Source organism: Pantherophis guttatus, chromosome 3 (genome assembly GCF_059756535.1).
Source record: "Pantherophis guttatus breed Tessera chromosome 3, ASM5975653v1, whole genome shotgun sequence".
Classification (NCBI taxonomy): domain Eukaryota; kingdom Metazoa; phylum Chordata; class Lepidosauria; order Squamata; family Colubridae; genus Pantherophis; species Pantherophis guttatus.
Genome location: NC_142065.1, coordinates 122,880,044 through 122,907,344, shown reverse-complemented (window position 1 = coordinate 122,907,344; position 27,301 = coordinate 122,880,044). Strand labels below are relative to the sequence as shown.

Sequence of the window (27,301 nt, the reverse complement as noted above, 5' to 3'; positions counted from 1 at the left end):
TATAGGTAATTCTTCTTTTCAATCTTTGTTCCAGGCAAGAAATATAAATGTCTCCAAAACTGACATTGTAAATTAATCTTTACATTGTAAATTAATCTGTACAATAAATAAGAGCAGATGAAACAGTTTGCAAGGATTAATTAAGCTATAATTATATGCTAGAAATGGAGATGCAACTTGCCAAGAAATACATAAACCTCTACTGTCTTCATGTAGTAGAATTGGTAAGACTGTTACCTGTGGAATCAATCACTTTTTCTTTTAGCCACTTCATTGCTGCTAATGCATCTTCATCATCAGAAATAATAAAAAGATTGGAGGGCACTACTCCTATGTATCTTTGTTTATAATTTGTTGATACCTCTCTGTTGGTTAATAATTTTTTGATATCTGCACCACTAGGACATGGGACCTATATTTATAGATAAATAAATATTATTTATCATATCATTCTAATTTTCTCACAGATACCAATATTTATTAAAATATATTCTGCTTCAGCAATTCATATTTTTATAATAAATGAGCTATAAAATTACTAAGCAAGCAGTAACTCAACAGCCAATCCATAGAAGAGGAAATGTGCTACATCTGGCTGAGCAAATAAACATATTTTAATTACAGAAAAATATTGATGTTATAGGTACTTGACAAATGAATCTAGGTCTTTAGGTCTACAGGCAAAATACAGATTTTAACAGATGTTATTATTGTTATTATTGTAATATTAGTTCAAAATATTGAGGCAAATTAAGAAAGACCCACATCACATTTACTGTAAATTATACAAGCTAGTCTTACACTTATTTTCAGTGATACTCTAAATTTGTCTCATCTCAAGAATGAAAACTAAAATTTGAAAGGATATTGGAGACTAGCCCTTCTTCATCCAGGATCTACGATAAAAAATATAGAGAACAATTGAACTTTTGATGTTAGATTGAGTTTTCTTTACTGTGCACATCTCTTCCCTTTGCAAGAGAATTAAGTGATTTTTTTTCATTCAATTGCAATATAATTTCTTCTTTACTCCCTTCATTTCCCCAGCTTCTCTGTTTTCTTCTCCATTTTCTGCTATTTTAAATATTTTCCTTATTTTGTCTCACTTCCTATTCTCATGAGAGAAAATATCAGTAGTGGGTTTCAATTTCAACCGCTACCTGTTCTCTTGTGGGTGCTCGCGTGTACGCGTGACGCTTCTGCTCATGTGCAGAGACATCCGGGTGGGTGGGTAGTGCCTCCCACCACCGCTGCTACCGGTACGCCCAATCCAGGGCAAACCAGTAGCAACCCACCACTGGAAAATAAGTATAGTTTGTGAATAATCTTGCCTTTTCAGCAACCACTTTGGGTAATTAATTATATCAAAGCCCTTTAAAAATGCAATTTATGGATAGAAAGTTTGAGGAGTCCTTTATTAAACTATTGCAAATGGATGTTGTCAAGCCCCTGCTGAAGTATTTCCAGAGAAGTAGTCTGCTGAGATGAAGCAAAATAAAACAAAACAAAACAACTGGCTAAAACTAACATTTTCCACCCAGTTCTTTGGAACAACTTCTGGTTGAAGAGATTTCACGTACTGAAAAATTGCAAGGGTTGAATAAAAAATAATGCTTTCAGTGTTCTTAGTTGGTAGTACTGATGCACTAGAAGCTTTGTCATGTTCTTTAGCATTAGTTATTCTCTTTTAATTGACAAGAGATTATTATGAGAAAAAGTTGTGTTCCTATTTTCCTGACATGTAAGTCTACAAGTTACTCTGACTCAGTGTAACTCAGTGTAAACTCCTCAGTTTAAGAGGAACAAGTTAAAGATAGTTGATTAATATCTCAAAATGAAATTGATTTCAAGATTGCCATTTCATAAGAAGAAAATTCAGCTGCAATATGATAATTCTAGGCCACACACCTCACAGGCCACACAAGAGGCCTTTGCATCTCAGCAACATTCCTTATTTGCTATAGATGACATATGACACATTTCCCCAAAACTAATGGGATATTTTTGTGACCATCTGTTTGACTAAAATGAAAAGGTAAAAAGGACTGTCAGGATCCAGTAAGAAAAGTGGCTTTAAGAAGCTTGTCCATTGTTGGCAGAAATGTGTAAAAAATGAAGGTGGAGGAATGAATGCAGGCAATAAAAGGATTTTTTTTTGTTTCACTTATTAAAGCATCTCTATTTAAACTAAAGTTATAGAGGTATAACCAGCTTTTTCAACTACAAGAATTGGATAACTACCTTCCTAGTTGCTTTTTAAAAATATGCTCACATTTGTCATTCTTTTTCTCCTCTGTTCCTTCTCATATCAGGCTTATAAAAGTAAGAATGCTTGCTAAATTATGTTATCTATTGAAGACAGACAGTGCAGTGTGTGAATTCACAAATAGCTACTCAAAAAACCACCATCACGGGAAGCAATTTACTTTTTTGTCATCTCTCTGCATCACATATATGAGTGATAACTCATATCCATTTACATCCATTTACAACCCTGGGGCAGTGTTTGGAGGAGAACAGAAGGCAATGTTGCTTGACTAAAAGTAAGTAATCTTGATAACGTGGAAGGCTGGGATCACATTACCATTCTGCAACAAGCAGAGAAAAAGATTCTTCAAGAGAAATAGATACATGAGGCCCTACCTCAGGGATGCAGAAATCTATCCCTATGGGAACTGTATTGTTTTCAACTCTAAAAACCACTTGAGGTATGGTCATTGATATTGCAAGAAGAAGACCTAAAATGTTCAGTTTCAAATGGTTTTGTAGTCATCCTCAACACTTCAGCCACACTTCTTGCTCAAACTCCACTATCAATCTCAGAAAGAGTCAGCAGGGAATCTGGCATACAGGTAAGAAGAGAATTGATGTCTAGTTTATTCACTTGAAAACAGTGCCCAACCATTAACAATTCCAGGGCCCATAAAATAAAATAATCTGGTATTGAAATTTGACAACTTTTATGAATATTTTATGACATAAAAACTAACATAAAACATTTATGACATAGTACAAAATGTCATAAAACATTTTCTATGTTTGATTGTGCTGTACAATTTAATATGGGCTATTTTCCAAGCAGATACATCTCTGAATATCTCCTTGAATTTTAAAGAACTTTTCCAATGAAAGGAGTAGAATAGAAAATCTGCCTTTGTTGAAGACATTAAGGAATCTGGTAAGGAAAGATCTATCTCTGAAACAAGGATCTAAATTGTTTAATAAGAATAAATAGTTAAGTGTAGCAACTTGTTTGTTGAGGAGTCTTGGAATTCCATCACTGCTAGATTTGTCAAATAAATCAAATCATCTCAAAGATGAACTCTTATGCTTCTTATGCTGCAACAGTATGGAATTGTGTAGCACAGGCTCTCATTTGTTGATAGATTATCTAAATCTGGGACTGATTCTGAGATTTTCATAAGATTTCTAAAAAGCTATAAATTACAACTGCTTATATTGAATTCAGCATGATGATTTTTACTAACAGACATTGTTTTTGATTCTTATAGACTATTTCTGAAATTATTTGTTCAATTAAGCATGGGATCACAACCTTGAACATGGTATATAACTAAAAAGAGGATAAAAATAGGATTAAAAAATATTTTGGATAGGAAAAAACAAATTTCCAAACTTATTATTATATATGCAATATAAATTAATCTGAGTTCAATGAAAATTTTTCCCATTTAACTAGGTATGGGAGTGCTGCCTCAATATTTGGACTTACCTGATACTGTTGGCCAGTGCAGAGAATGAGATGATCATATGGCACTTTTTTCTCCTTGGAAACTGTTATATGTTTTGCAGACCTGTTTATAGCAATCATTTTTCCAGCCACAACATTAATCCATGAACCAAGTGACATCAGTGCATAATCATCTTCATTAAAACAATAACTGTGAAGAAACAGCAAGTTCATTTTAGTAATTGAATGTAATTATTAATTATATTCTGGTAAATTTATTAAAATCCCATAATCAAGTCTTCTTGTTCCCTTTCAGAAAATTTACTGAAGTCCATAGTAAGGAATTATATTACCCCCACAGGAAGACACATGAATTGGAATTGGAAGGAGGTGCTTATATTTGCTGGTAAGAAAATAATGGATTAGCAAGAGATGCAGATTGGTGCAGACATAGCTGTTACAAAACTGTAATGCATAAACCAGGGGTATCCAACTTTGGCAACTTTTAAGGCTTGTGGACTTCAATTCTCAGAATACCCCAGCAGCCATGCGGGCTGGTTTTAAGGTTGCCAAGGTTGGACACCCATAGCATAAACAAAGGCTAGCTTAAAGTTCACTCAGTTTTCTTTTTCATTTCAAGAATAGTTTCCTCTTATTTCATCTCTATTCTGTTTTCTCCCTTTTTTGCTACTTTTGCTAAAAAGAGGAAAAAATTACTGAAGGCATTGCTATAGTTTTTAAAGGCAAAACAAGGATAGTAATTTAGCAAAAGACAATACCTGAATCTGTTACAAGGGGAGTACAAATGTTAGAAACTAAATTTGATTAATTCCTCATTTACTATATAAATATACTTATAGCATCAGAAGTATATTTTACCATTTTAAAATAATGTTTATGTTTGTCTTTTTGGCAGTACTGAAAATACTCCAAACCAGGGGTGAAATCCAGCAGGTTCTGACAGGTTCTGGAGAACCGGTAGCGGAAATTTTGAGCAGTTCGGAGAACCGGCAAATACCACCTCTGGCTGGCCCCAGAGTGGGGAGGGAATGCAGATTTTGCAATATTCTTCCCCTGTCATGCCCACCAAGCCACGCCCACCAAGCCACGCCCACAGAACTGGTAGTAAAAAAATTTGGATTTCATCGCTGCTCCAAACGCACCTGTTAATTAAAAAATGCTTATGCAGATTATTTGATTCATCTTTCCCTGGAAGGCCATGAGCTGAAATCAATGTAAGGTTGTTGAATTTCAGGTGTGGGCTACAAAAAAACAGAACATCAAAATGTTATACAAATTTACTTCAGTTATTTTTAATTCATATTATTCATAGGCAATTGAAATGTCAACTGCTCAGAAATCATATTTTATGCAAATATGCGCCAGCATTTATATCAACTTTCACAAACTATTTTGATGCCAATAATAGTAGTAACAGTAGTGATAGCTGCTGCTACACGTAGTCCTTGACTTACAACTGTTTGCTTAATGATGGCCTCTGAAAATAATATTACAACTTAAATTTTAATTTACAACTGTTGCTCCACCCCCATAATCATGTGATCACAATTCAGGCACTTGGCAACTGGCTGGCATTTTTGACTGGTTGCAGTTCCTGTGATCATGTGTGTCGCGATCCACTCGACACCTGTCACGATCCACTCGACACCTTACCTCGCTGCTAGGATCGAGGACTCAACCGCTCCAGTTGATGGTGGCCAGACGGGGTGGCTTGAGGGGGTGTGTGTGGCGTCGGAGACCATCTACGTTACTACACGGTGGTGGGGGTGTTATTTAAGGCGGTCGGTCACGGTGGCGGCCGGGGAGAGGGAGTAATGTTTACCTTCCTGCCGTAATGGGACGGCAGCCGGTAGCGCATGCGCATGAAGCCCGGAAGGGCGGTGGTCAGAATTACCATACGGCGCGCTATTTAAAGGGGGTTGGGAGGCAGCCGCTCCCAACGCCGACTTTGCATGTATCCGTATACCGTCAGCTTTGTCGTGCAGCGTGTGAAGGCATAATTAATAAAGAAGTTGCAGCAAGCCTGGGCTACGCGTGCTCCTTTCGCCTTGCCCACACGGACATGTAACGCATCGTTGACAGAAAAGTCGGCGTTGTACCTCCTCGCTTTTGGCGGTGGTCAGCGGCATGGCAGAGGGCGCAGCGGCTGAGTCCCCGGCGACCGAGGAGGAGTTGGATGCGGACATGGAGGGCTTGTCGGAGACCCCAGCGTCTGAAGAGCTGGAATTGACGGTTGTACGCCCGAAAGAGGCCACACCCCCGGCAGGCGCTGTTGACCTCCATGGGGACGAGTGCCGTCTGCGAGGTGAGAGAGACTCGTTGAGCCAGTGGTCGTCATCCCCTCCTAATCTGGGCAGCGCGTCATTCCAAGGGTGGAGGGAACGGAGGTGGACAGAGGAAGATGAATACGACATGAGCTATTCGACCGGACTGGGGGCGTCCACGTTGGACGTGTTAAGGGAGAAGTTTGGTGAGGCAAGCTTCCGGGACGCCCCCTCTTGGCAGCCATGGATACCGGAGGCACGCCCCTGGCAGGGACAAAGGGCGTCTCATAGCGCCTCGGAGTCGCGTTTCCGTCTGGCAAGCCCAAAATTACGTATTGGGGAGGAGACGCCACGGCTCGAATATCGTGACCAAGGAGCGTCTAGTTCCACCCAGACCGTATCCCATACAGGGCATGTACGGGGTCAGGGAGGGGATGGAGACAGGGCAAGGGGCCCACGCTCTGACCAGCAGGGGCCGCAAGGACACAGCCGTCAGCTAAGAAGCAGCCATCGCAGGAGCGGTGCCAGGGATGCTCAAAATGTTAGACCAACAGCCCCGGGTCCCGGCTGGGGTCCTGGCCCATGGCACAACCAGCAGCAGCTGTGGGGCCCTCCTCCCCTACAAGCTACCTTCGACGGCAGTCCAGATAGGGTTTCATTGTTTTTGAGTCAGATACTCAGTTATATGGACTTATACGGTCATCTCTTCCCGTCGCAATGGTCTATGGTGGTAGCCATCACCACTGTTCTGTCGGCGAGGCGGCAGACTGGGTCGCCGATTTACATAGCGACCACGCCAAGGAATTAGCTGATGTAGGCCTCTTCTTAGAGGCGTTGCGTTGCCGCTTTGAAGACCAGTCACGCACCCAATTGTTGGAGGGCGAGTTGGTGGCGTTGAAACAGGGGGGTCGGCCTGCCAGACAATATGTCAAAGAGTTCCGAGCTGTGGCAGGCCGCTTACGGGCATGGCCTGAAAGGTTACTCATCCATCAATTCCGCCTAGGGCTAGATCGGGAGTTGAGACAGGCGTGTGTGTATAGAGGGCTACCCCCGAAATTAACAGAGTGGTTTAAGGCTGCGGTGGACCTTGATGTAGGGTTACGAGAATTCCGACCCCGGGGGGTGGCTAGTTTCCCCACCGCCACACGGCGTGGTAGCGATAGGCCTGTGGGGACTCGGGGAGTAGGATCTTCCCCTCCTCGCTCTCTCCTCCCTGTTGGAAGGGGTGCGATCCGATGTTTCAGGTGCAACCAACTAGGCCATCGTGCAGCTGACTGTCCTGTCCCTCCTGTGTCGGCTGCCTCCAAACCACCATCGTCTACAGGGAAGGGTCGAGAACGAGTCCGTTCTTCATCGGACTGGTCCAAAGGGGCCACGCCTACACCGACTTTGGTGTCTACCCGTGGGCCGGCGTCAGAGTCAAGATCCCTTCCGCTCCAGGGCAGTACCCCTATGGCCTCGGACAGCAGTGACGACGATGCAGCTGGTGACCCCATGGTGAGTGGCCCAATACGACCTTTTGTGATACCTGTGGTCTTACAACACTTACAGACAGCAAGAAGGGTGGCACAGCATGCCCTTGTTGATTCCGGGTGTACCCGCTGTTTATTGCGGAAATCTATAGCTCTGGAACTGGGTTTACGAATGGTCCCCTTAAGGGTCCCCATACGGTTTGAACAGATGGATGGATCATTGTTGGGGGGTAGGCCAGCTACCCAGGTAACCGAACCGGTCCGGCTGGAGGTGGGAGACCATTGGGAAAAGATTTGCTTTGTGGTTGTTGATACTATGGTAGAGCCCCTTATCCTTGGCCTAGCATGGCTAGACAAGTGGAGACCGACTATTTGGTGGGAGGGCGGTTATCGGAGATTACGACTGGGACTTGGCCCTGATCCAGTCCCAGAGGAATTAAGCGGGAGAGCAGAGAATGCTGGGGATGCTGTACACCAACAGCCAACGGGTGGGTACCCTGTAGAATATAGTGATCTGTCGGCGGTCTTTGACGAACAAGAATGTGAGATACTACCCCCTCATCGGCCGACAGACTGCGCTATTGAATTGAAACCAGGTGCCCGTTTGCCAAAACCCCGCATGTACGCTATGACAAAACCAGAGTTAGAGGAATTAAGGCGGTACATTGATAAGAACCTGGCCAGAGGCTTCATTCAGCCCAGTAGGTCCCACATGGCAGCGCCCGTCTTGTTCCGGGAGAAGAAGGATGGCGGGCTACGTTTGTGTGTAGACTTCCGGGGTCTAAATGCGGTTTGCGTGGAACATCTATATCCCCTGCCTCTCATGAAAGACCTTTTGGCTACACTGTCGACTGGTAAAGTGTTTACGAAACTAGATCTGCGTGAGGCGTACTATCGAGTCCGAATTAGACCTGGTGATGAATGGAAGACCACATTTAACTGTCCTCTGGGCAGTTATAAGTTTCGGGTCATGCCCTTTGGGTTACAGGGGGCACCAGCTGTCTTCATGCAGGTAATAAATGAGGTCCTGCATGAATTTCTTTATCGCGGTGTTCTTGTCTATTTGGACGACATTTTAATATACACCAAAACGATGAAGGAACATATAGTATTGGTACGGCAGGTACTTGCAAAACTGTTACAGGCGAAGCTGTTCGTCAAACTGTCAAAATGCGAATTCCATCGCACAAGGTTGGATTATTTGGGATATCGGATATCTGGCAATGGGGTCGAAATGGATCCCAAGAAGGTGCAGGCAGTGCTGGACTGGCAAGCACCGAGAACACGAAAGCAATTACAAAGCTTTCTCGGTTTCGCGAATTTTTATCGCCAGTTTATACCAGCGTTTGCTCAAATAGCTCTTCCATTAACAAACCTGCTCCGCACAAAGGACACAGGCCAGAAAATAAGACCAGGTCAAGTAATAGTCTGGTCCGCGGAATGTCAACAAGCCTTTGATGGTTTGAAAACCCTGTTCTCACAAGCTCCGATCCTGCAGCATCCAGATCCCTCTTTGCCATTCGTGGTACAGGCCGATGCAAGCGATGTGGCTGTGGGGGCGGTTCTTATGCAACGAACGACAGCAACCGGGTTAGTTCCTTGCGCGTACACATCTCGTAAACTGACCCCAACGGAGAGGCGTTGGGCTATTTGGGAAAAAGAGGCATTTGCTGTTAGGTGGGCTTTACTAACCTGGCGACATCTATTGGAGGGCAGTGGGAAAAGGTTTGAGGTATGGACGGACCATAAAAACCTTGAAGCACTACAAACCCCAAGGCGCCTGTCACCAAAGCAAGTGAGATGGGCGCAATACTTCCAACGCTTTGACTTTGACCTCAAATATGTCCCGGGGGGTAAGAACTTCCTGGCCGATGCTTTATCGCGTCTCCCTCAGTACAAGAGTAGGAGGGAACAGGTCGTACAAGCATTAATGCCGGGGGTCCAACAAGTGGGCCGGACGTCCCATACTGTGCCATTCCAGTGGGAGAAGGAATTAAAGAATGCTCTAGCAACGGATCCCTGGCTAGCAGAACATAAGCAAGCGTTAACATACAGGAACGGTTTTGCTTGTATGGGAAGCAAGATATACGTTCCCCTAGCTCTGCGGTTGAATATATTACACAAGTGTCATGACGTGAAAACTGCTGGCCATTTCGGATTCATCAAAACACTACATCTGGTACGACGTCAATTCTGGTGGCCCCGTATGAGAAAAGAGATCGAGGACTATGTAAAAAGCTGTAAGGTGTGTGCCAGTACGAAACCCCGGCCTGGAAAACCTCTAGGCCTTTTACAGTCCGTAGCAGACCCCAGTCGACCATGGGAGGAGGTTGCTATGGACTTCATAGTGGATCTCCCACTAAGTAATGGGTACAACGTTATATGGACTGTAATAGACCTTTTCTCGAAACAGGCCCACTTCATACCATGTCGTGGGTTACCGTCTGCCCGTAAACTCTCCAAAATGTTCCTTATACACATTTACCGATTACATGGGGCGCCTCGGCGTATCATTTCAGACAGAGGTGTTCAGTTCACCTCGAAGTTCTGGCGCACCTTCATAACCATGATCGGTTCGTCACAAGGATTGAGTTCTGGGTTCCACCCGAGTACTAATGGGGCAGCGGAACGAGCAAACGCTATGATAGAGCGATACTTACGGTGTTATGTCTCATACCAACAGACAGATTGGTCGGAACTACTCCCTTTCGCCGAAGTTGCTTACAATAATACAGTCCATGGGAGCACAGGGGTTACTCCGTTCCAGGTGGTCTCTGGGAGGGAGTTTTCCGCTATCCCTGAACTCGATGTGCCATCTCAAGACCAGCCAGCTCCTGGTACCTGGGCCAGCCATATTGGGAAGGGTTGGCCTCAGATAAAAAAGGCCTTAGAGAAAGCAACCCTTATGCAAAAATGCCAAGCTAATAAACGGAGAGCAGACCATAAACCCTTTGAGGTCGGGGATAAGGTATATCTTTCCACCAAATACCTGAAACTACGAACACCGAGCCGTAAATTAAGTCCCAAATATCTAGGCCCTTTCCCTGTCATAAAGGTCATTAATCCGGTTACAGTGGAGCTCAAATTGCCGCCGTTACTCGGCAAAGTCCACCCTGTGTTCCACAGCAGTCTCTTGAAGCCCGTAGAGGTAGTCCGAGAACCTGTAGATAGGCCCGGCCCGGTAAAGGACAACCGGTATGAGGTGGAACAAATCCTAGATGCAAAACTTAGTAGGGGAAAACTCAAATATTTACTTAAATGGAAAGGGTATCCTTTCGAAGAAGCGTCATGGGTAGCCGCTACCGATGTAGAGGCTAACCGACTGATCAATCGGTTCCATAGACGGTATCCCCATAAGCCAGGGCCTCAGGGTGCAGAGTTACAGCCTTGAGGCATGCTTAACATATTCCTTTGTGTCTTCCAGGAGGGCACCTGGTAGGGGGAGCCGCCTGTCGCGATCCACTCGACACCTGTCACGATCCACTCGACACCTTACCTCGCTGCTAGGATCGAGGACTCAACCGCTCCAGTTGATGGTGACCAGACGGGGTGGCTTGAGGGGGTGTGTGTGGCGTCGGAGACCATCTACGTTACTACACGGTGGTGGGGGTGTTATTTAAGGCGGTCGGTCACGGTGGCGGCCGGGGAGAGGGAGTAATGTTTACCTTCCTGCCATAACGGGACGGCAGCCGGTAGCGCATGCGCATGAAGCCCGGAAGGGCGGTGGTCAGAATTACCATACGGCGCGCTATTTAAAGGGGGTTGGGAGGCAGCCGCTCCCAACGCCGACTTTGCATGTATCCGTATACCGTCAGCTTTGTCGTGCAGCGTGTGAAGGCATAATTAATAAAGAAGTTGCAGCAAGCCTGGGCTACGCGTGCTCCTTTCGCCTTGCCCACACGGACACGTAATGCATCGTTGACAATGTGATTATGATTTGCAACCTTTTTTGTCAGTTTCCCCAGGGAAACTGGGGAATCCTATCAGTTCAGACCAGTTTAGGCAAACCGGTAGTGATGATTGGCATCAGTTCATCGAACCAGTAGCAATCATCCCTGGTGGCCCCGCCTCTGCCTGACCGGTCACCCATTCAACAGGCACTCCTGGGCTGCCTCACCTGCCGCTTCCGTGCGCTGCGTTTGAAAGGGGCCGCTGCCACCGCTCTTGCTGCCCTCCCTCCCCACCTGACTGCAGATGTCCGCCTGCCCTCCTGGAGCACTGCTTGGTACCGCCGTTTACTTTCTTCCTTCTCTCACCATGAAACGAAAGCAAACGGCAGTGGTGGTGCTTTGGGAGGGCGGACGGACATATTCATTATAGTTGTCAGCTGCAGACGTCTGCCTGCCCTCCCAAAGCACCACTGCAGTGAACAAAACCACCCCATTGTGCCGTGCCTCCTCCTATAGCCAAGCATGCCCAGCCGTGCATGCCCTTTCCTCAAATGGGATGTGCATGGAGTGCTTGGAAAGCGAGCGAGCAAGAGAGCTCTGTGTGTGAGACAGAGAGGGAGGCAGTGGCAGGGGTGGCTTCTGAGCAGCCCTGAGTCAGCCAGCTCCACTTCACCTACTCCCTGAGTCTTGCCGTTCTCCTCGACCCCCCCTCCATTCAAGCAGTGGCAGGCTCTGCGGGACAACAGGGCCTCTCATTTTTCCCAGGGCATACACTTGCTACCTCTGCTTGTCTGCTTGCAAGTGGAGTTCTTCTCTGTTTCTCTCGGGACACTGGTGAGGGCACTATGGATGCATCGCTTGTCGGGGCTGAGCAGGGAAGCCGCTGTCACGCCACTCCTCCTCGCTTCCCTGACCTGTCCTACTGTCCCCATTTATTTGTATTTATTTCCTTCGTTGATGTCCATATTCATATTCATATCTGCTATCTTGTACATGTTTGACAAACTAATCAATCAATCAATCAATCAATCAATCAATCAATCAATCAGGAGACCCTAAGTTTTAGTCCCGCCTTAGACACAAAGTCAGCCTTGGGCCAGTTGTTCTTTCTCAATCCTTGGAAAAAGGACATTACAAACCACTTCTAACAACCTTGCCAAGAAAACTGCAGAGATATAGGTAATCTCTGAAAATCATTGAACAGGGAGAAAAAGGATGAAATTTGTCCACCCTGGTTAGAATAATAGAATAGAAATAAAGGAAAAATATAGGTATATTTAAAAAATGGATATTTTGATTTTTTTTTTAACTGCATGGGAAGAAAAGTGATGAACACAAAAATCAAAAACTCAAGTAATGCTAGTTTACCATTACATTTTAAAAGGTCCTCACGCAAACCAGGAGTTCATTTATGCTATCTGTGTATATCATGGGAGGTCTGTATAAAGGAAGTATAACAAACTTATGGGCCTTTTTTCAGATCTTATAGGTCCTGTAATTGCCCAAACTCTGGAGTTTGCTATGAAAGCTGCAAGATTTGGAAGTCTAACCAACCCAAGATCAATAAAAGATTCAAAAAAAGCACCATCATAGATCATGTGTCCACGGATTAAGATAAAGATATATAATTTCATTAATTAAAGAACAGCAATAAAGCATAGTCATATTCAATCTTTACTTGTCATTAAACAAAATAACACCTTAAAAAAGTAATCTCATGCCAAATTTTCCAGATCAGATATATTAGTCAATTGAATTGAATTGAATACTTTATGTGGCCAAGTGTGATTAGACACAAGGAATTTGTCTCCGGTGCAGAAGCTCTCTGCGCACATACAGAGCAACAGAATAATGATAACCATAATAATAATACTAATAAGAGGGAGGAGTAAAAAGGATAATAAGGATAAATGATAATTTTGACATGAATAAGCAAATGATGGTTCTAAAGTTAAGTGGTCATTTCAAGTCCTGGGAGATTACAGAACCCAAAAATCTGAAGGACTCTACTGTTGATACTATGCTGTTAAATATGGTAAAAGATGGCAAAATAGAAAGGCTCCCCCTAAAATCCGCTTTCATCCCTATAGTTTTAAGCGTATTCAGTTCCAGTTGTTATGGCTTCACCACAGGGCCAGTTGTTCAACCTCCAGTCTATATCCAGACTCATCACTGTCTCAAATGAGGCCAATGACCACTGTATTGTCTGCAAACTTCAGAACTTTAACAGATGGTTCCCTTGAGGTACACAGTCATAAATTGAGATTGCAGATAAATGTATATGCAATGAGATACATTTACTCTTGTTTCTCTTATACAGTATTTAGTGATTGATAGATAGGTATATTTTCTCAATTTGTTCAGATCCAAATTTTCTTAAATCAGATAAGGTGGTATGAAAATTCAGTTCTTCATTAGTTAGGGTTTTAAATTCTGCAGTCGGCAATTAAGGTTTTCTCATTCAATTTTCTTGTAATTCTATGGTGCCAAAACGAAGGTATTTAGCTGTCTCTTCCCAACCTAGTCACTTCCATGTACTGGAATTTCAACTCATACAATTGTTTAAGTTTGGGTGTGTCAGCTGGGCATTATGGGAATTTAAATCCAATAAATAGAAGACACCACATTAAGGAAGGCTAGATAAACATTTCAAGAATGATTATCCTGGATTGCTCAGTTGTTGCTTCATCTGATCTTGCAAAACTATAGAAGCTGAAGAAAAGTTAAGAATTACCATTAGTCCATTAAATTAGTTTTTGATATGTTATTGAACCTCCTACCTGGAATGGAGTTATACTTACAAACATTTCACGGGTAAATATAATGAGAGGCAGAGTTTGCAGGGGTGAAAATTCTCTATTTTTCACTGAGAATAGTTTGTATAGAAAACAAAGCATTGTTATAATTTTATGTGGATGCTAACTGAAGAATGTAAAAACAGAACAGTAAATCCTGCAGAGATTTAGGATTAGCCTCCTTTCTGGGTGAACATTCTGTTTATAAAAGCTATTAAAGTTCTATTTATTTTGGGTGGAATAGTATTAGTTATCTCATAGAACACAGTTTGGAAATTATTGCAATTATAATCAGAAAACTTTGCAATTAATTCATTTTTTTGACAATTCAGAGCTATCTCAAGAATGCTTCATTCATTTTAGGCTTAGATTCTTTAATACTAAAACAAGCAGCGTATTTTTGATCATTGCATAATGGAAACATGCTGAAGAAAAGGTAGTGCATACCAGAAACAGAACTGCTTCTGCGAGGTACATATAAAAATCCTGAATACCCTATTCTTTGCAGCACAGGGCAACCATCAGGGTTTTTTTTTGAAGCTTCAAGTTAAGAGCTCAACCCAACCAAGCATTAAACAAGTGCACCTGCTTTATCGAAGCAAATAATTCCAGCAGGGATTCATGTTGCTGTGGATACAAAAGGGGAAGAACAGCTCAAAGATACTTGTAAAGCAGGAGGGATTAGAGTATCTAGGGAAATAAGTAAAAGGTATTGGGTTTCATTGCCTGGCTTTAAACTGCAGCTACAAAAGGAGGCCTAAGCATCCTTGGCTTTAAAATAAAAAAGGGTCATGTTGCCAATTTATTAGTGATGTGATGAGGAAAGCAGAAATCACTGAAAATATTACTACTTAGATCATTTTCACTTTTTGCAAAGGTAATATGTTTCAGAAATAAGCTTTCTGAAACAAAAAGATGACTTGAGGATCAAGCTTGGCCTGAATGCACACATATACAGTCACACACCTTCCCAAAAGGAAGCTAAAGAATCAAATACATACATTAGTTGCAGCACTTACAAGAGACTCATTAAAAATGCACAATGAAATAATTCAAAACCATTTCCTGACGACAAATGCAATAGAACAGAATCTTGGATGGATCAGTCCTACATGAAATACATGAAGCAGATCTGGGCCTGGCCAGTAGCTAAATGAGCAACTGTTTGGGAACAGTTTTTTTTTTCCCAAACCCAAACTACCTCAGTTAAAGTATTGTAAATTCAAAAGCATTCTGGAGATCTAAGCTTATAGGGAAAAATAGATAAGAATTATTCTGTTCATCTTACCATTAAACATTAAAATCATTAGACTACTAAATATACCTATACTACACTATTGTCCTCTATTAAATGATTGCTGCAAATATTTTGAGCACTATCTTTCATCATTATGTCTTGCATTTATCACAGACACCATCTATTGTAATTGATTTCACAGCCAGGCAAGATAGAACATGTCCTATTTATCTCTGTCTGAACGTTCAGTAATACCAAGTGCACGGCAAGCCACTGCATTGTTTTATTTCGTATTATTTTCCTTCAATATAGAAAAAACAGTCCGAAAAGGGCACATATTTCAGTCAACTCATGTGGCAAAAGGCAGATAGCATAAAACAATAACAATTACTACAACATTCATTACATGTTAGCCTTGTGATCAGCAAGTAAGCACTAACTATTTAATTAGTCAACTAATTAGTGGCAGGCAACATGGAAGGCTCCTGACATTCTCAGACAAATGTAAAGATAAAAAGACTAATTAAACAGCAAGCATTATGCTAGCTACTGCCAAACAAGACAGCTGTGCAGGATACTATGTAATACTGGGCTACCAGATAACGGGAGTTGTATCTGTTCTAAGTAGAGCTTAGAAACATGCAATTGCTAAGCCATTATGATTGCTAAACAAATCCAAGGAAAGAAAAAAGGATAAACTGAATAAGTGCTATATTCATTCTATCAACAATCTCAGTCCTATTTAGCTGAACAGGACTTAATCTCAGGTCAACATGCCTATGAAAGTTTGCAGTCTACATGTGTCTCCATTATTCTCAATGGACAACATTATAATGATACCTGAAATCCAGATCAACACATCTATAAGAAATCTAATAAGAAAAGCAAAGTTAAAGTTGCTCTTTGAGTTGCACAACTTACTATAGAAATGTAGAATGCTATAGGACAGGGGTGTCAAATTTGATTTCATTGAGGGCCACATCAGGGTTGTGTTTGACCTCAGGGGGCCAGAGTGGGCATGGCCAGCTCAACATCACTTGTGTCAGGGGCATCTGTGGTGGCCCAAGCGCTCTGCCAGCGAAAACAGAGCTCGGGGTGGTGGTGGTGGTACATTTTTGCTGGCAGAGGCACCGTGGCCGGTCCTTCACTGTTTCTAGGTGGCCCCTGGAATGCTTATGTATAAGAATATGCAGTTTTTATTTTTATTTTTTTCTTCTTCATTATCAATATGAATGATAATGAATCAATGCTATCCTAAACATAAAAATGCAACTTTTGGGCAATTTATTGGACTAATGTATAGGGAAATTAGACAGTCTGCTAATAACAGGTGGTAAAGGGATGATACTAAAATAGGACAAAGAGATACTTGCTACAAGGTGTAGTGTAAATTCTTCTTTTTGCATCATAGCTGTGCTTTCTGCATTGTCTTTACTAAAGGAGTAAAAATGACCCATTTAACAATGAGGCATGGAATTTTTCCTATTCTTTCTTGCCAAAACTCTCTGTTCTTCAATATTTCTACATTGTTAATATGATGGTAAATATAAACAACTGAATAAATAAAAACAATATGATTGTTTGATTGTATCTTAATGTATAATCCTGAACATAAAAGGAAAATACAATTATTATAAATAATTTTAAAAATGTTCTAAATAATGAAACATAAACTATATAATTATGGGAAAATATGCCTAAGTACCAGTTTACATATTATACATTTATGCATGATAAGTGAAGCTTAGCTTTTTCTCTTGTGATATTTTCAAAATATTTTTTTCTTTCATATTTTATTCAGAATTGAACAGGTTTTATTTGGCCTTTCAATATTGTTTTTTTTAGTAGCTTTATTATCACCTTTAAGCAAACTACACACAAATAACACAAAATACATAGGCACATGCACACACACACGGAAAGCTATCTTTTGCAGTAAATAGTATTTACTGTAGTGTACAAAAATCTTTTTTTCAAAAGGTAAACAAGTCAACAAATTAAGTATGTAAGACAAACATCTCAATACTGTAGAATGTCTAAGTAATGAACATATGAGTTTATATAATTATGAATAGCTTTCTTGTTAGAAAACTAGCCATTCATAAAATATATCTGTTCTCAAAGGAGAGGTCAGTATGTTGGAAAATGATGGAAAAGAGGTTATTAATAATATTATATTATAGTTAATAATAATAGGGGTGGCAAAACATTTCAAACCCTAAATATTTCAAACTTGAGAAGTTTCATCTCAAACTTGAAACAATTTTAAGTTCAAAACAGGTCATTTTTAGCCTTCTAGAAGAGTTCTGACACTGTTCTGACTATTCTGGAGGTCTTTCAAGCTTTAAATAATTCTGTAACATAGACAAAGCAGGTGTACAAAATAGAAACATATTTTTCGCATATAAAACAGATTTTTTTGTAAGAAAAGCAGCACTTGATAAATGAACCAAGTTCTCCCCCATGTTATTTTCATACACTAATCAAGCTTTGAAGCAGGCTGAGCTGGAAAGAAAAATGTCTAATGATAAACATGAGTGGGAAAGATATAAAGATGTCCTTACTTTCTCATACTTCGTTATACTTTGAAATTTATTATAAAAATGTAATGATCCACTGCATTAAAGCAAATCATTTCGGCATGAATGTAACAGACCTATTTGCCCTTCTCCAGGGGCTTTTAGAGGAATTCAGCCAGTCTGACCTGACCTAATGTACACTGCCCAGATTAAATGTGATCTGAACATAGTTATACTCTGAATCACATCTCCAAATTATTTGTTCAAAGAAAATATATGTACTGAATAGTTCAAATATCATGAGATGTCAATCTTTAGCTGCATTTTACTCTAGGCTATTTAGCATGATATAGATATGACGTGAAAGTCTTCATCTAAGTGCTGTAATTAAGGTTAATGTATTTCTTTAACAAGGTTGTTGTCAGAAAGTCAGAATAGAATTGCATCTGCCATTTGCAATCCACAAGCTTCACTGTAATCTGCAGAAGTGGATTTTTTAAAAAATATATTTTTTATTTTTTACAAACAAATCAATGTGTGAACAGTGTGGCACCTGAATGTCATACATTTTAATACAAATAAAATAGTATTAATCATATTTGTTTAATTTAACAAGCTTATATAATCCTTGTAATAATACACATATTTTTATTAAATTATAATCTTTCATTATTTAATCATTCAATATTTCAATATGTCATTTCTATGCCAATCACTCTATTCTAAGTGTCATACCTTTTAATACAAATAGAATATTTATATTATATTCATATTTATTACTTTTAACAAGCTTATATAATTCTAATAATAGTACAAACATTTATGCTAAATTGAAATCTTGTTATTATTTGCTTGTTCAATTGATAATCCTTCATTATTTACTTATTCAATATTTCAATGTTAATTTTATGTCAATAACCATATTCTGCATTTCATACATTTTAATACAAATAAAGTATTCTTGATCATATGTTACATTTAGTAAACATACACCTATTCATATTGAATTACAATCTTTCATTATTTATTTAATTAATAGTTAATATATTATTCTTATGCCAGTCACCATATTATTTAAGTATACTTAATAATACCATCATTCAAATTCTAATTTCCCCTCTATTACTTCTCCTTATTATATAAAAATGTGTATTTTATTAATCCCCTTCTCTCTAATCTCCATCCCTATTCTTTGATTATGCCACTACTGTATTTAAATATATTCCCTTTTTAACCTTTTACCCACTTTAAAGCTTTAATTGTTCATTTCTTAGCTTGCCTCCCATATTCCTCTCTTGGATCTTTATTTCTGTCTGCTTCCACATCTTGGCTATTCATGTTAAACATTTCTCCCTTCTCTGCCCTTCTCCATTATCTAGTTTTGAAAATATCTAATCGTGCCCCTATCTCTCTCCCATAAGAATCCTCCTGGTTCTCCGGTTCCTTTTTTAATTCCCTTAGAACACTCTCCCCTTGGCTTGTGTCATCAATCCTTATTATTTTTGTTATTATCTCCTCCTTATCATCTCATTTCATTTGTTTTGTCTGTTCCATTTTTTCGTTTATTCTTTCAGTTAGGAACTAAAGTTCCTCCTCTTTCTGGGCATCTTGATCACTCATTGTCCTTTGTGTTATATTTCTCAGAATTCCATCCATGCTCTCTATTCGATTCATTATTTCCTTAAAATGCCATATCAGTGTCTCCCTTGTACTTTGGATTACCGACACCATCTCTTCTCATCTCTTCTCTTGATGAAGCATCTCGTTAGATTTTATTGTACCCCTGTTTTGTCCAATAATCCAAAAACCATATATTTGAACCTATAGTCACTTCTCAAAAGAATCTAATATTCTTAGTTCTTGTATCCCAAAATTAATCAACCTGTTCCTCTGGATAGAATAGAATAGAATAGAATAGAATAGAATAGAATAGAATAGAATAGAATAGAATAGAATAGAATAGAATAGAATAGAATAGAATAACAGAGTTGGAAGGAACCTTGGAGGTCCTCTAGTCCAACCCCCTGCTTTGTAGGGAAACCCTACACCACTTCAAACAAATGGTTATCCAACATCTTCTTAAAAATTTCCAATGTTGGAGCATTCACAACTTCTGCAGGCAAGTTGTTCCAGTGATTAATTGTTCTAACTGTCAGGAAATTTCTCCTTAGTTCTAAGTTGCTTCTCTCCTTGATTAGTTTCCACCCATTGCTTCTTGTTCTACCCTCAGGTGCTTTGGAAAATAGTTTGACTCCCTCTTCTTTGTGGCAACCCCTGAGATATTGGAACACTGCTATCATGTGACCCCTAGTCCTTCTTTTCATTAAACTAGACATACCCAGTTCCTGCGACCGTTCTTCATATATTTTAGCCTTCAGTCCCCTAATCATCTTTGTTGCTCTTCTCTGCACTCTTTCTAGAGTCTCAACATCTTTTTTACATCATGGCAACCAAAATTGAATGCAATATTTCAAGTTTGGCCTTACCAAGGCATTATAAAGTAGTATTAACATTTCACGTGATCTTGATTCTATCCCTCTGTTTATGCAGCCCAGAACTGTGTTGGCTTTTTTGGCAGCTGCTGCACATTGCTGGCTCATATCTAAATGGTTGTCCACTAGGACTACAAGATCTCTCTCACAGTTACTACTATTGAGCAAGGTACCACATATACTGTACCTGTGCATTTTGTTTTTCTTGCCTAAATGCAGAACCTTTTTTCACCATTGAATTTCATTTTGTTAGATAGCGTCCAATGTTCAAGTCTGTCAAGATCCTTCTGTATCTTGAGCCTATCTTTTGGAGCATTGGCTATTCCTGCCAGCTTGGTGTTATCTGCAAATTTGATGAGTTCCCCATCTATCCCCTCATCCAAGTCATTGATGAACATGTTGAAGAGTACTGGGCCTAAAACAGAGCCTTGGGACACTCCACTGCATACTTCCCTCCATGTAGATGCAGTTCCATTGAGGACTACATATTGAGTGCGGTTGGTCAGCCAATCACGAATCCATCTGGTGGTGATCCTGTCTAATTCACATTTTTCTATTTTATCAAGTAGTAGGTTATGGCCTACTTTATCAAATGCCTTACTGAAGTCCAAGTAAATTATATCAACAGTATTCCTCTGGTCCACTAATTTTGTCACAGAATGCAATAAGATTAGTCTGGCATGATCTGTTTTTGACAACCCATGATGACTTTTGGTTATTATGGATAGTCCCATACGTTTTCCAGAACCCACTCAGGTCCCTCTATAAATTCAGTCTTGTATTGTAATCCTCAGGGGTCATTTTAATGATAATGTTTTTTGTATTATCACATTTAAATCCCAAAAAATCAAATAATTCCAAGATTTTGGAAGTATGTTGTTCTTCCTTTTGCCAGCAGATGGCACTCTTAGATTGGATTTCAGTATTAACCAGTTTTTCATTTTCCCACCATGTAAAAATAAAGTTGATTTTTAAGTTGATAATTTCAGCATTTCAAAGTGCCCATCCAGTTTGAAAGTCCAATTTTCTGTATTTTAGTGATTTTTCTGCCTTTTTCCCTTTAATTCTTTCTTTCAATTTTAAAGTTTTTTCAGAGTGCTAGGTCGCTGCTACTTTAAGACTAGTTGTGAACCTCTTTTTTACTGGATATTCTTTTAGGGTTAAAATTTGAATAAAAAGAATTTTTCTCACCCAGTTCACACACTGTTTACCAAAGTCCGCACCTGCACTGTGCTTAGATGGTCATCTGCTTCCCCAGCTTCTTGGCAGCCATCTTAGACTGCCTCTTCTCCTCACCGTGGCAGAGAGAGAAAGAAGCCCCGGGGTTCAGCAGGAGAGTTGTAATCTCTCCTGCAACCTCTCAGAGCACCCCTCCTTAGCTTCACTGCCCCTACAAGGTTGCTTTGGCTCCTTTCGGAGCCCACAAACAGGGAGAAGCCAGCACAGGAATGGAGAGCTCTGTTTTCTGTGACTGGTAATACTGCGAAGCTCCACCCCCTCTCTGGAAGTGGATTCTTACTAACTAGTTCTAAATCTTTCCGCTTTTTTCTTGCCATCTTAATGGAAAACACTACGTAAAAGAGATGAGAACTCTGTTTATATGTCTGAAAACTGAATGTAATGGGACCAAATTTGGTAAGGTAAGAGAAGCTGCTAGAAGAAACATCAAAGTAAAATGGGAACCAAATCTAGTTTGGACCTGCAGAGTAAAACATTCTAGAAAAAAAATGTTATAATGTGGAATACTGTATTTTCTTTTCAGAGATTAGAATAGCCCCAAACTGTTGGCTTTCATAAGGCTTAAAAAACCTGAGTGTGTACTGGATCTGGGGCTCCAAATAGTATTAAAGGCCTTGTGTCTTGGGTACACTGTTAATTAGTTAATTGTTTTGGTCACTATATATTTAGCTTTGTATTATTTTTATTGTTTTTAAATGTTTTATTGTTTTAGAACTATAACTACTCAGAGTCACTTGGTTGAGATGGGTGGCTATAGAAAATAAATAAATAAACAAATGAACAAACAAACAAATAAATACTGGCAAATGGTCCTGAGTATTATGAACTGCTGGATGAAGCTTTCCTTATCAACTCAATTGACAAGGCTAACAGTTTAATATTATGGACATGCAAAGAGAAAGAATAGTAGATAAAGATACCATATTTGGCAAGATTGAAGGAAATTGTAAAAAAAAAGATTAGCATTGTAATTGATCAATGCAATAACTACAGCCATAGACTCAACTCTAGCAGGGATTAGCCACTTGACTGAAAAGCAAATACAACCCAGAACAACTATCTACAAGGTTTCTATAAGTCAATATCAACTTGATGGCAACTAACAATAACAACAAAAAGTCTGGACCTCCAAATATTAGTTTGTAATTCCCACTACGTCTTAAAACATTGGCCATCCTGGCTAAACCTAAAACTAGAGATTGATGCTGTCCATGTCTGCTCTAATGGTTTCGTTCTAAAGAGATCTTCCTTTTGGAACTACATCATCAGCACTGTGAATGCTAGTGATAATCACACTACAAGCTATAATTTATGCCATACACAAATGAAAGTCAACTTGATTGTCTTTAACACTGAGTGGAAGGAAGCAGTACCATGTGTACATTAACAAGCACAAAGACTTTAGATCACAGCAGTATAGACAGGTTAGGTACATTGTAATAGCTAAGGTGCCAGACATGAAATGATGACATACAGTTTGACTCTATCTTTAACTATGAAAACTCCCTGGGTGACTTTGGACAACTCATTTATTCAAAGCCTAATCTAACTCAAGGGTTATTATTTTAGAGACAAAACAAGGTGAGACTTACAAGTATATAACACCGAGCTTTCATTAAAAAGATGAGACATAAATGCAATAATTGAATAAACAAATATAGTGAAAAATTGTTCAGTGTGAAATTAAATCTAAAAACTTACCAAAAAATCAGTGTCTCCAGGAAGGAGATTCCTACATTTGATGATCCAACAACTACTATTCTACAATTGACAGATACCTTGGGCTCCAAGGACAATTTCCGATTGAAATGATACAGTGCATACTTTAACTGTATGAGAAATAAAAAACAAAAAAGATGTTTTTTAGTATATTTAGATTACAGATGTGTTATAAACATAGACACAGCAATATGTGAAACTTTCAAATTGTAGAACATGTCTGGAGAATTTCAATTTTCCAACATAATTGGGAATCTAGAGAAACCAATATTCAGAGATATTGATATCCTTTCACTTTTTCCCAAAGGATTCCAATTTGTCATGAAATATGTTGAAATTGTCAAAATTGCTTTAAATCCTTGACAAGAAAAAGGTCCAGGAAGGATGGAAAATTTCATGAAACAAGATACTGAAGATACAACCATATTCCTTGCAAGACAAAATGGGAGAAATCCATAGAGCCCAAAGTGGACATATGCAGAGGTGTTTAAAATGCTGAACAAAAAATAAGTTGTATAGAAAGTGGGAGAAGAGAATCATTGAAGAAGAATACCAGGTAGTTTCCAGAAACAGAAAACCTAAAGCACAGAATGAAGCTTGTGAGAAATCTCCAAAATGGAAATGGGGCTCTTGTTACATTATACCAGGGGTGAAATCCAGCAGGTTCTGGTGAACCAGCAACGGAAATTTTGAGTAGTTCGAGAACCAGCAAATACCATCTCTGGCTGGCCCCAGAGTGGGGTGGGAATGGAGATTTTGCAATATCCTTCCCCCAGGAGTGGGGAGGAAATGGGATTGTGCAGTATCCTTCCCTGGAGTAGTGTGGGAATGGAGATTTGGCAGTATCCTTCCCCTGCCATGCCCATAAGCCACGCCCACCCAACCACACCCATCAAGCCACGCCCACAGAACCGGTAGTAAAAAAATTTGGATTTCACCACTGCATTATACCACTGGGAGAAGGAAGAAACTGCAGTTTAGGATTAGGTGAGTTACTTGAGGCAAAATCTGCAGTAGCTCTGTGAACAAGGTTTTCATTATTTATATAAAATATCATAGGGGGAATGTGGCAATACTGGATTCAGGAAGCAACAGTTGTAATAAGTTTGAAGCACCACAGGCAAATCTTAGCATTTTCTTACTACAAACACCCAGTCAAAATCTAAATTAGCAACAAAGCTGATTCTAAAATCTTGCCAGGACTGCTTTCTTTCCTTGTTCACGTAATCTTATATATACCTTTTATAAAAATAATATTAAGCAACCAATTCATGTAGCAATGCTAATATCCACTAATTTGTTAGTCTATACAGAATTCCAGTTCATGCAGTTCAGGTCTGTCACTTTTGTGCAAGAGAATTATATAACATTTTTTATCAGCACTACAATCCATATGAATCATCATCATCTTCATCCCACCCTCTATTTATATTGGGCACAGATGAAACTATGGCATAAATTAATTTTGCATTCACTTGTTACATTGTTTCCCACTTCTCCAAATCTATTGTATAATTAAAATTCTGCGCCCATTTGATCATTGTATTCTTCACTGTTTCCTCCTCCATTTTATATAGTAATAAAAATTTATAAATTTTACTAATTAGTTTTTCTTCTGAAAATTAATACTATCAGCGGCATACAAGGAAAATCAGTTGAAGATGTTTTACAGATGGCATCTGTCACCGACAAGACTGGCAAAGACACACCCGAACAACAGTGCAATTTGTTGGAAATGTAAGAAATCTCAAGGAACGTGGACATGTCTGGCAGCAAAAAAAAATTTGGTCAAATATTAAGAAATGGATAGAACAAATAACAGAACAATAAATAGAAAAGAAGCCAGAAACATTATTAGGAATTTTTACAAAACCATATTCCAAACAAATAAAATATTTGATGCTACACATCTTAATAGCAGTACGAATAACGTATGCAAAAAACTGGAAACAGGAAAGGACCACAACGGAGGAAGAACTAATAGATAAGATTTTAGAATGCGCTGAGATGGACAGATTAACAAAAGAAATCAAGGAAAAAGAAGAGACAGAATATTATAGAATATGGAATAAATGGTATAACTGGTTTAAGACTAACAATAAAGAACAATAACTACTAGGAGAGAAAAATAGAAGTACAAAATAGAGATGTATTATATGTCTGGAGTGGAATAAAAATGTGTATAATATGAAGGTAGAAATGTATAATAGTAAAGAGATAACTAAAATGTATAGTTCTCTATGGGGGAAAAAGGAAAAAAAAAAGGAAAAGGAGGGGAAGAAGATGGAGTAGTAGATTAAGGTAAAGGGGAAGAAGAATTAAAGGAATAACTAGAAGACCACTATGGAACAATGCTTAAATATGATAAGTTATTTATATGTTGTATGTTGTGTAAATATCCAATATGTGTTCTAATAAAATTACAAATTAAAAAAAAGATCATCAAAAAAAAAAAGAAACTATGGCATAAATTAAACAAAGAATATTTCATTTGGATCTACAAAAAGACACATAAAAGTTCCAACAGAAGAGAATATTTGAATAGCTCAGGGTTGAAATGAGAGGTCCTTGGTGCTCTTGAGGCCCCCGTGCAAAGCAGGGATCAGGGACTAAACCACATTTCCTTTAACACTGAATGGAACCTGCTCCAAAGGAAGAAGGAGAATCACAACAGAACTCCAACACCCTAAGCTAGTTCAGAAAGATTCCATGATCAATGGGTATCAAAGGCTGCCAAGATGTCAAGGGGGACCAAGATGGATACATTACCCCCATTCTGAGCTGCCACATCACCAAGTGCAACCAAACTTGTCTCAATACAATATAAGCAACAGTGATCAAAGATGTCTCAAACCAGTATTCTAGTTTGAAATTAGGCAGGAAGGAGTCCAGAAGATCCATTTCCTCCAAGTTCCTTTGAGTGGTAGGCTTAGAAAGGAGGTTTAGAAACTGGACAGAAATAGTCCAAATCTATGGGATCCAGAAATGGTTTCTTGAGAATGGGATGGACTACTCCTCTTCCAAAATTGACAAGATTATCCTATCTTTCAAGATAGCATTCACCATCACAGAGATTTTCCCACCCAGTCCATTTCCTCAGAAGTAACAGAATTAACTCCTTCTAGATCAGGGTGTCAAACTCAAGGCCCAGTGGCCGGATCCGGCCCATGGGGTGCTTAGATCTGGCCCACGGGAAACTGTGGAAACAGCAAAAGTTCGGTTCACAGTGCCTCTGCCAGAGAAAACAGCTCACGAAAGCCACATGCGGCACTCCCGAGTTCTGTTTTTACTGGCAGAGGGTTGTAGGAGGTAGTCGCAGCCGAAAACGGTGCTCGGGAGCCCGTTTTCACTGGCAGAGAGCTTGGGCCGCCATAGGTGCCCCAAACACGAGTGACGTTGAGCTGGCCATGCCCACCCTGACCACGCCCACTCCGGCCCCCCAAGGTCAAACACAACCCTGATGCGGCCCTCAATGAAATTGAATTTGACACCCCTGTTCTAGATAATATCACAAGGCCATGCCTCAACCTATTGAACTTGTCCAACTGGAATCCATCTTGGAACAAACCCAAGCAATGTTGCCCACTGTCAAAACAGAGTTCTCAGTAACCTTAGGTATTCCTGTCCCTCCTGACCAAGTAGGCACCGTTTGACGCTCGGAGAACAACAAAAAAGGAGAAAAGTATTTCCCTATCATATCACAACAAGAGATGCCATAATGAATGCTCTTACCTGTATTAAGTCAAATTTACTTCTAACCTTTCCCCAGTGGTGCTCTGGATATCTCTTTTGCCATTTCATCATTTGTAAGGGGTCCATCAGAGGTTAGTTCCACATAGGTGCAGTTCAATCTAAAGTCATTTTTGCCCCCTTGTTCTAAATGATGACCAAGGCCTCATATGAACTGTGCATCAGAACTTCAGGGAAAACCTTGTGTTCCCTCTGAGCCCATTAAGTGCCTG

At 39.9% G+C, this 27,301-nt stretch overlaps 1 protein-coding gene and 1 long non-coding RNA gene across 2 annotated transcripts in view; one reads left to right on the top strand and one right to left on the bottom strand.

The window, feature by feature from the left end:
- The window catches only part of CFAP61 (cilia and flagella associated protein 61), a 160,497-nt gene that overhangs the window by 49,207 nt on the left and 83,989 nt on the right, over positions 1-27,301 (bottom strand). Inside the window, exons 18-21 of the mRNA XM_087891278.1 lie at positions 23,322-23,449; positions 4,855-4,953; positions 3,734-3,902; positions 238-412 (exon numbers count right to left, since the gene is read on the bottom strand). Coding sequence (XP_087747404.1) covers positions 238-412; positions 3,734-3,902; positions 4,855-4,953; positions 23,322-23,449 — 571 coding nt within the window. The remainder of the gene's footprint in view (positions 1-237; positions 413-3,733; positions 3,903-4,854; positions 4,954-23,321; positions 23,450-27,301) is intronic.
- On the top strand, positions 4,006-4,882 carry LOC148114811 (uncharacterized). The gene is made up of 2 exons (XR_015733578.1): positions 4,006-4,097; positions 4,608-4,882. It is a non-coding gene; the product is annotated as an uncharacterized LOC148114811 (long non-coding RNA).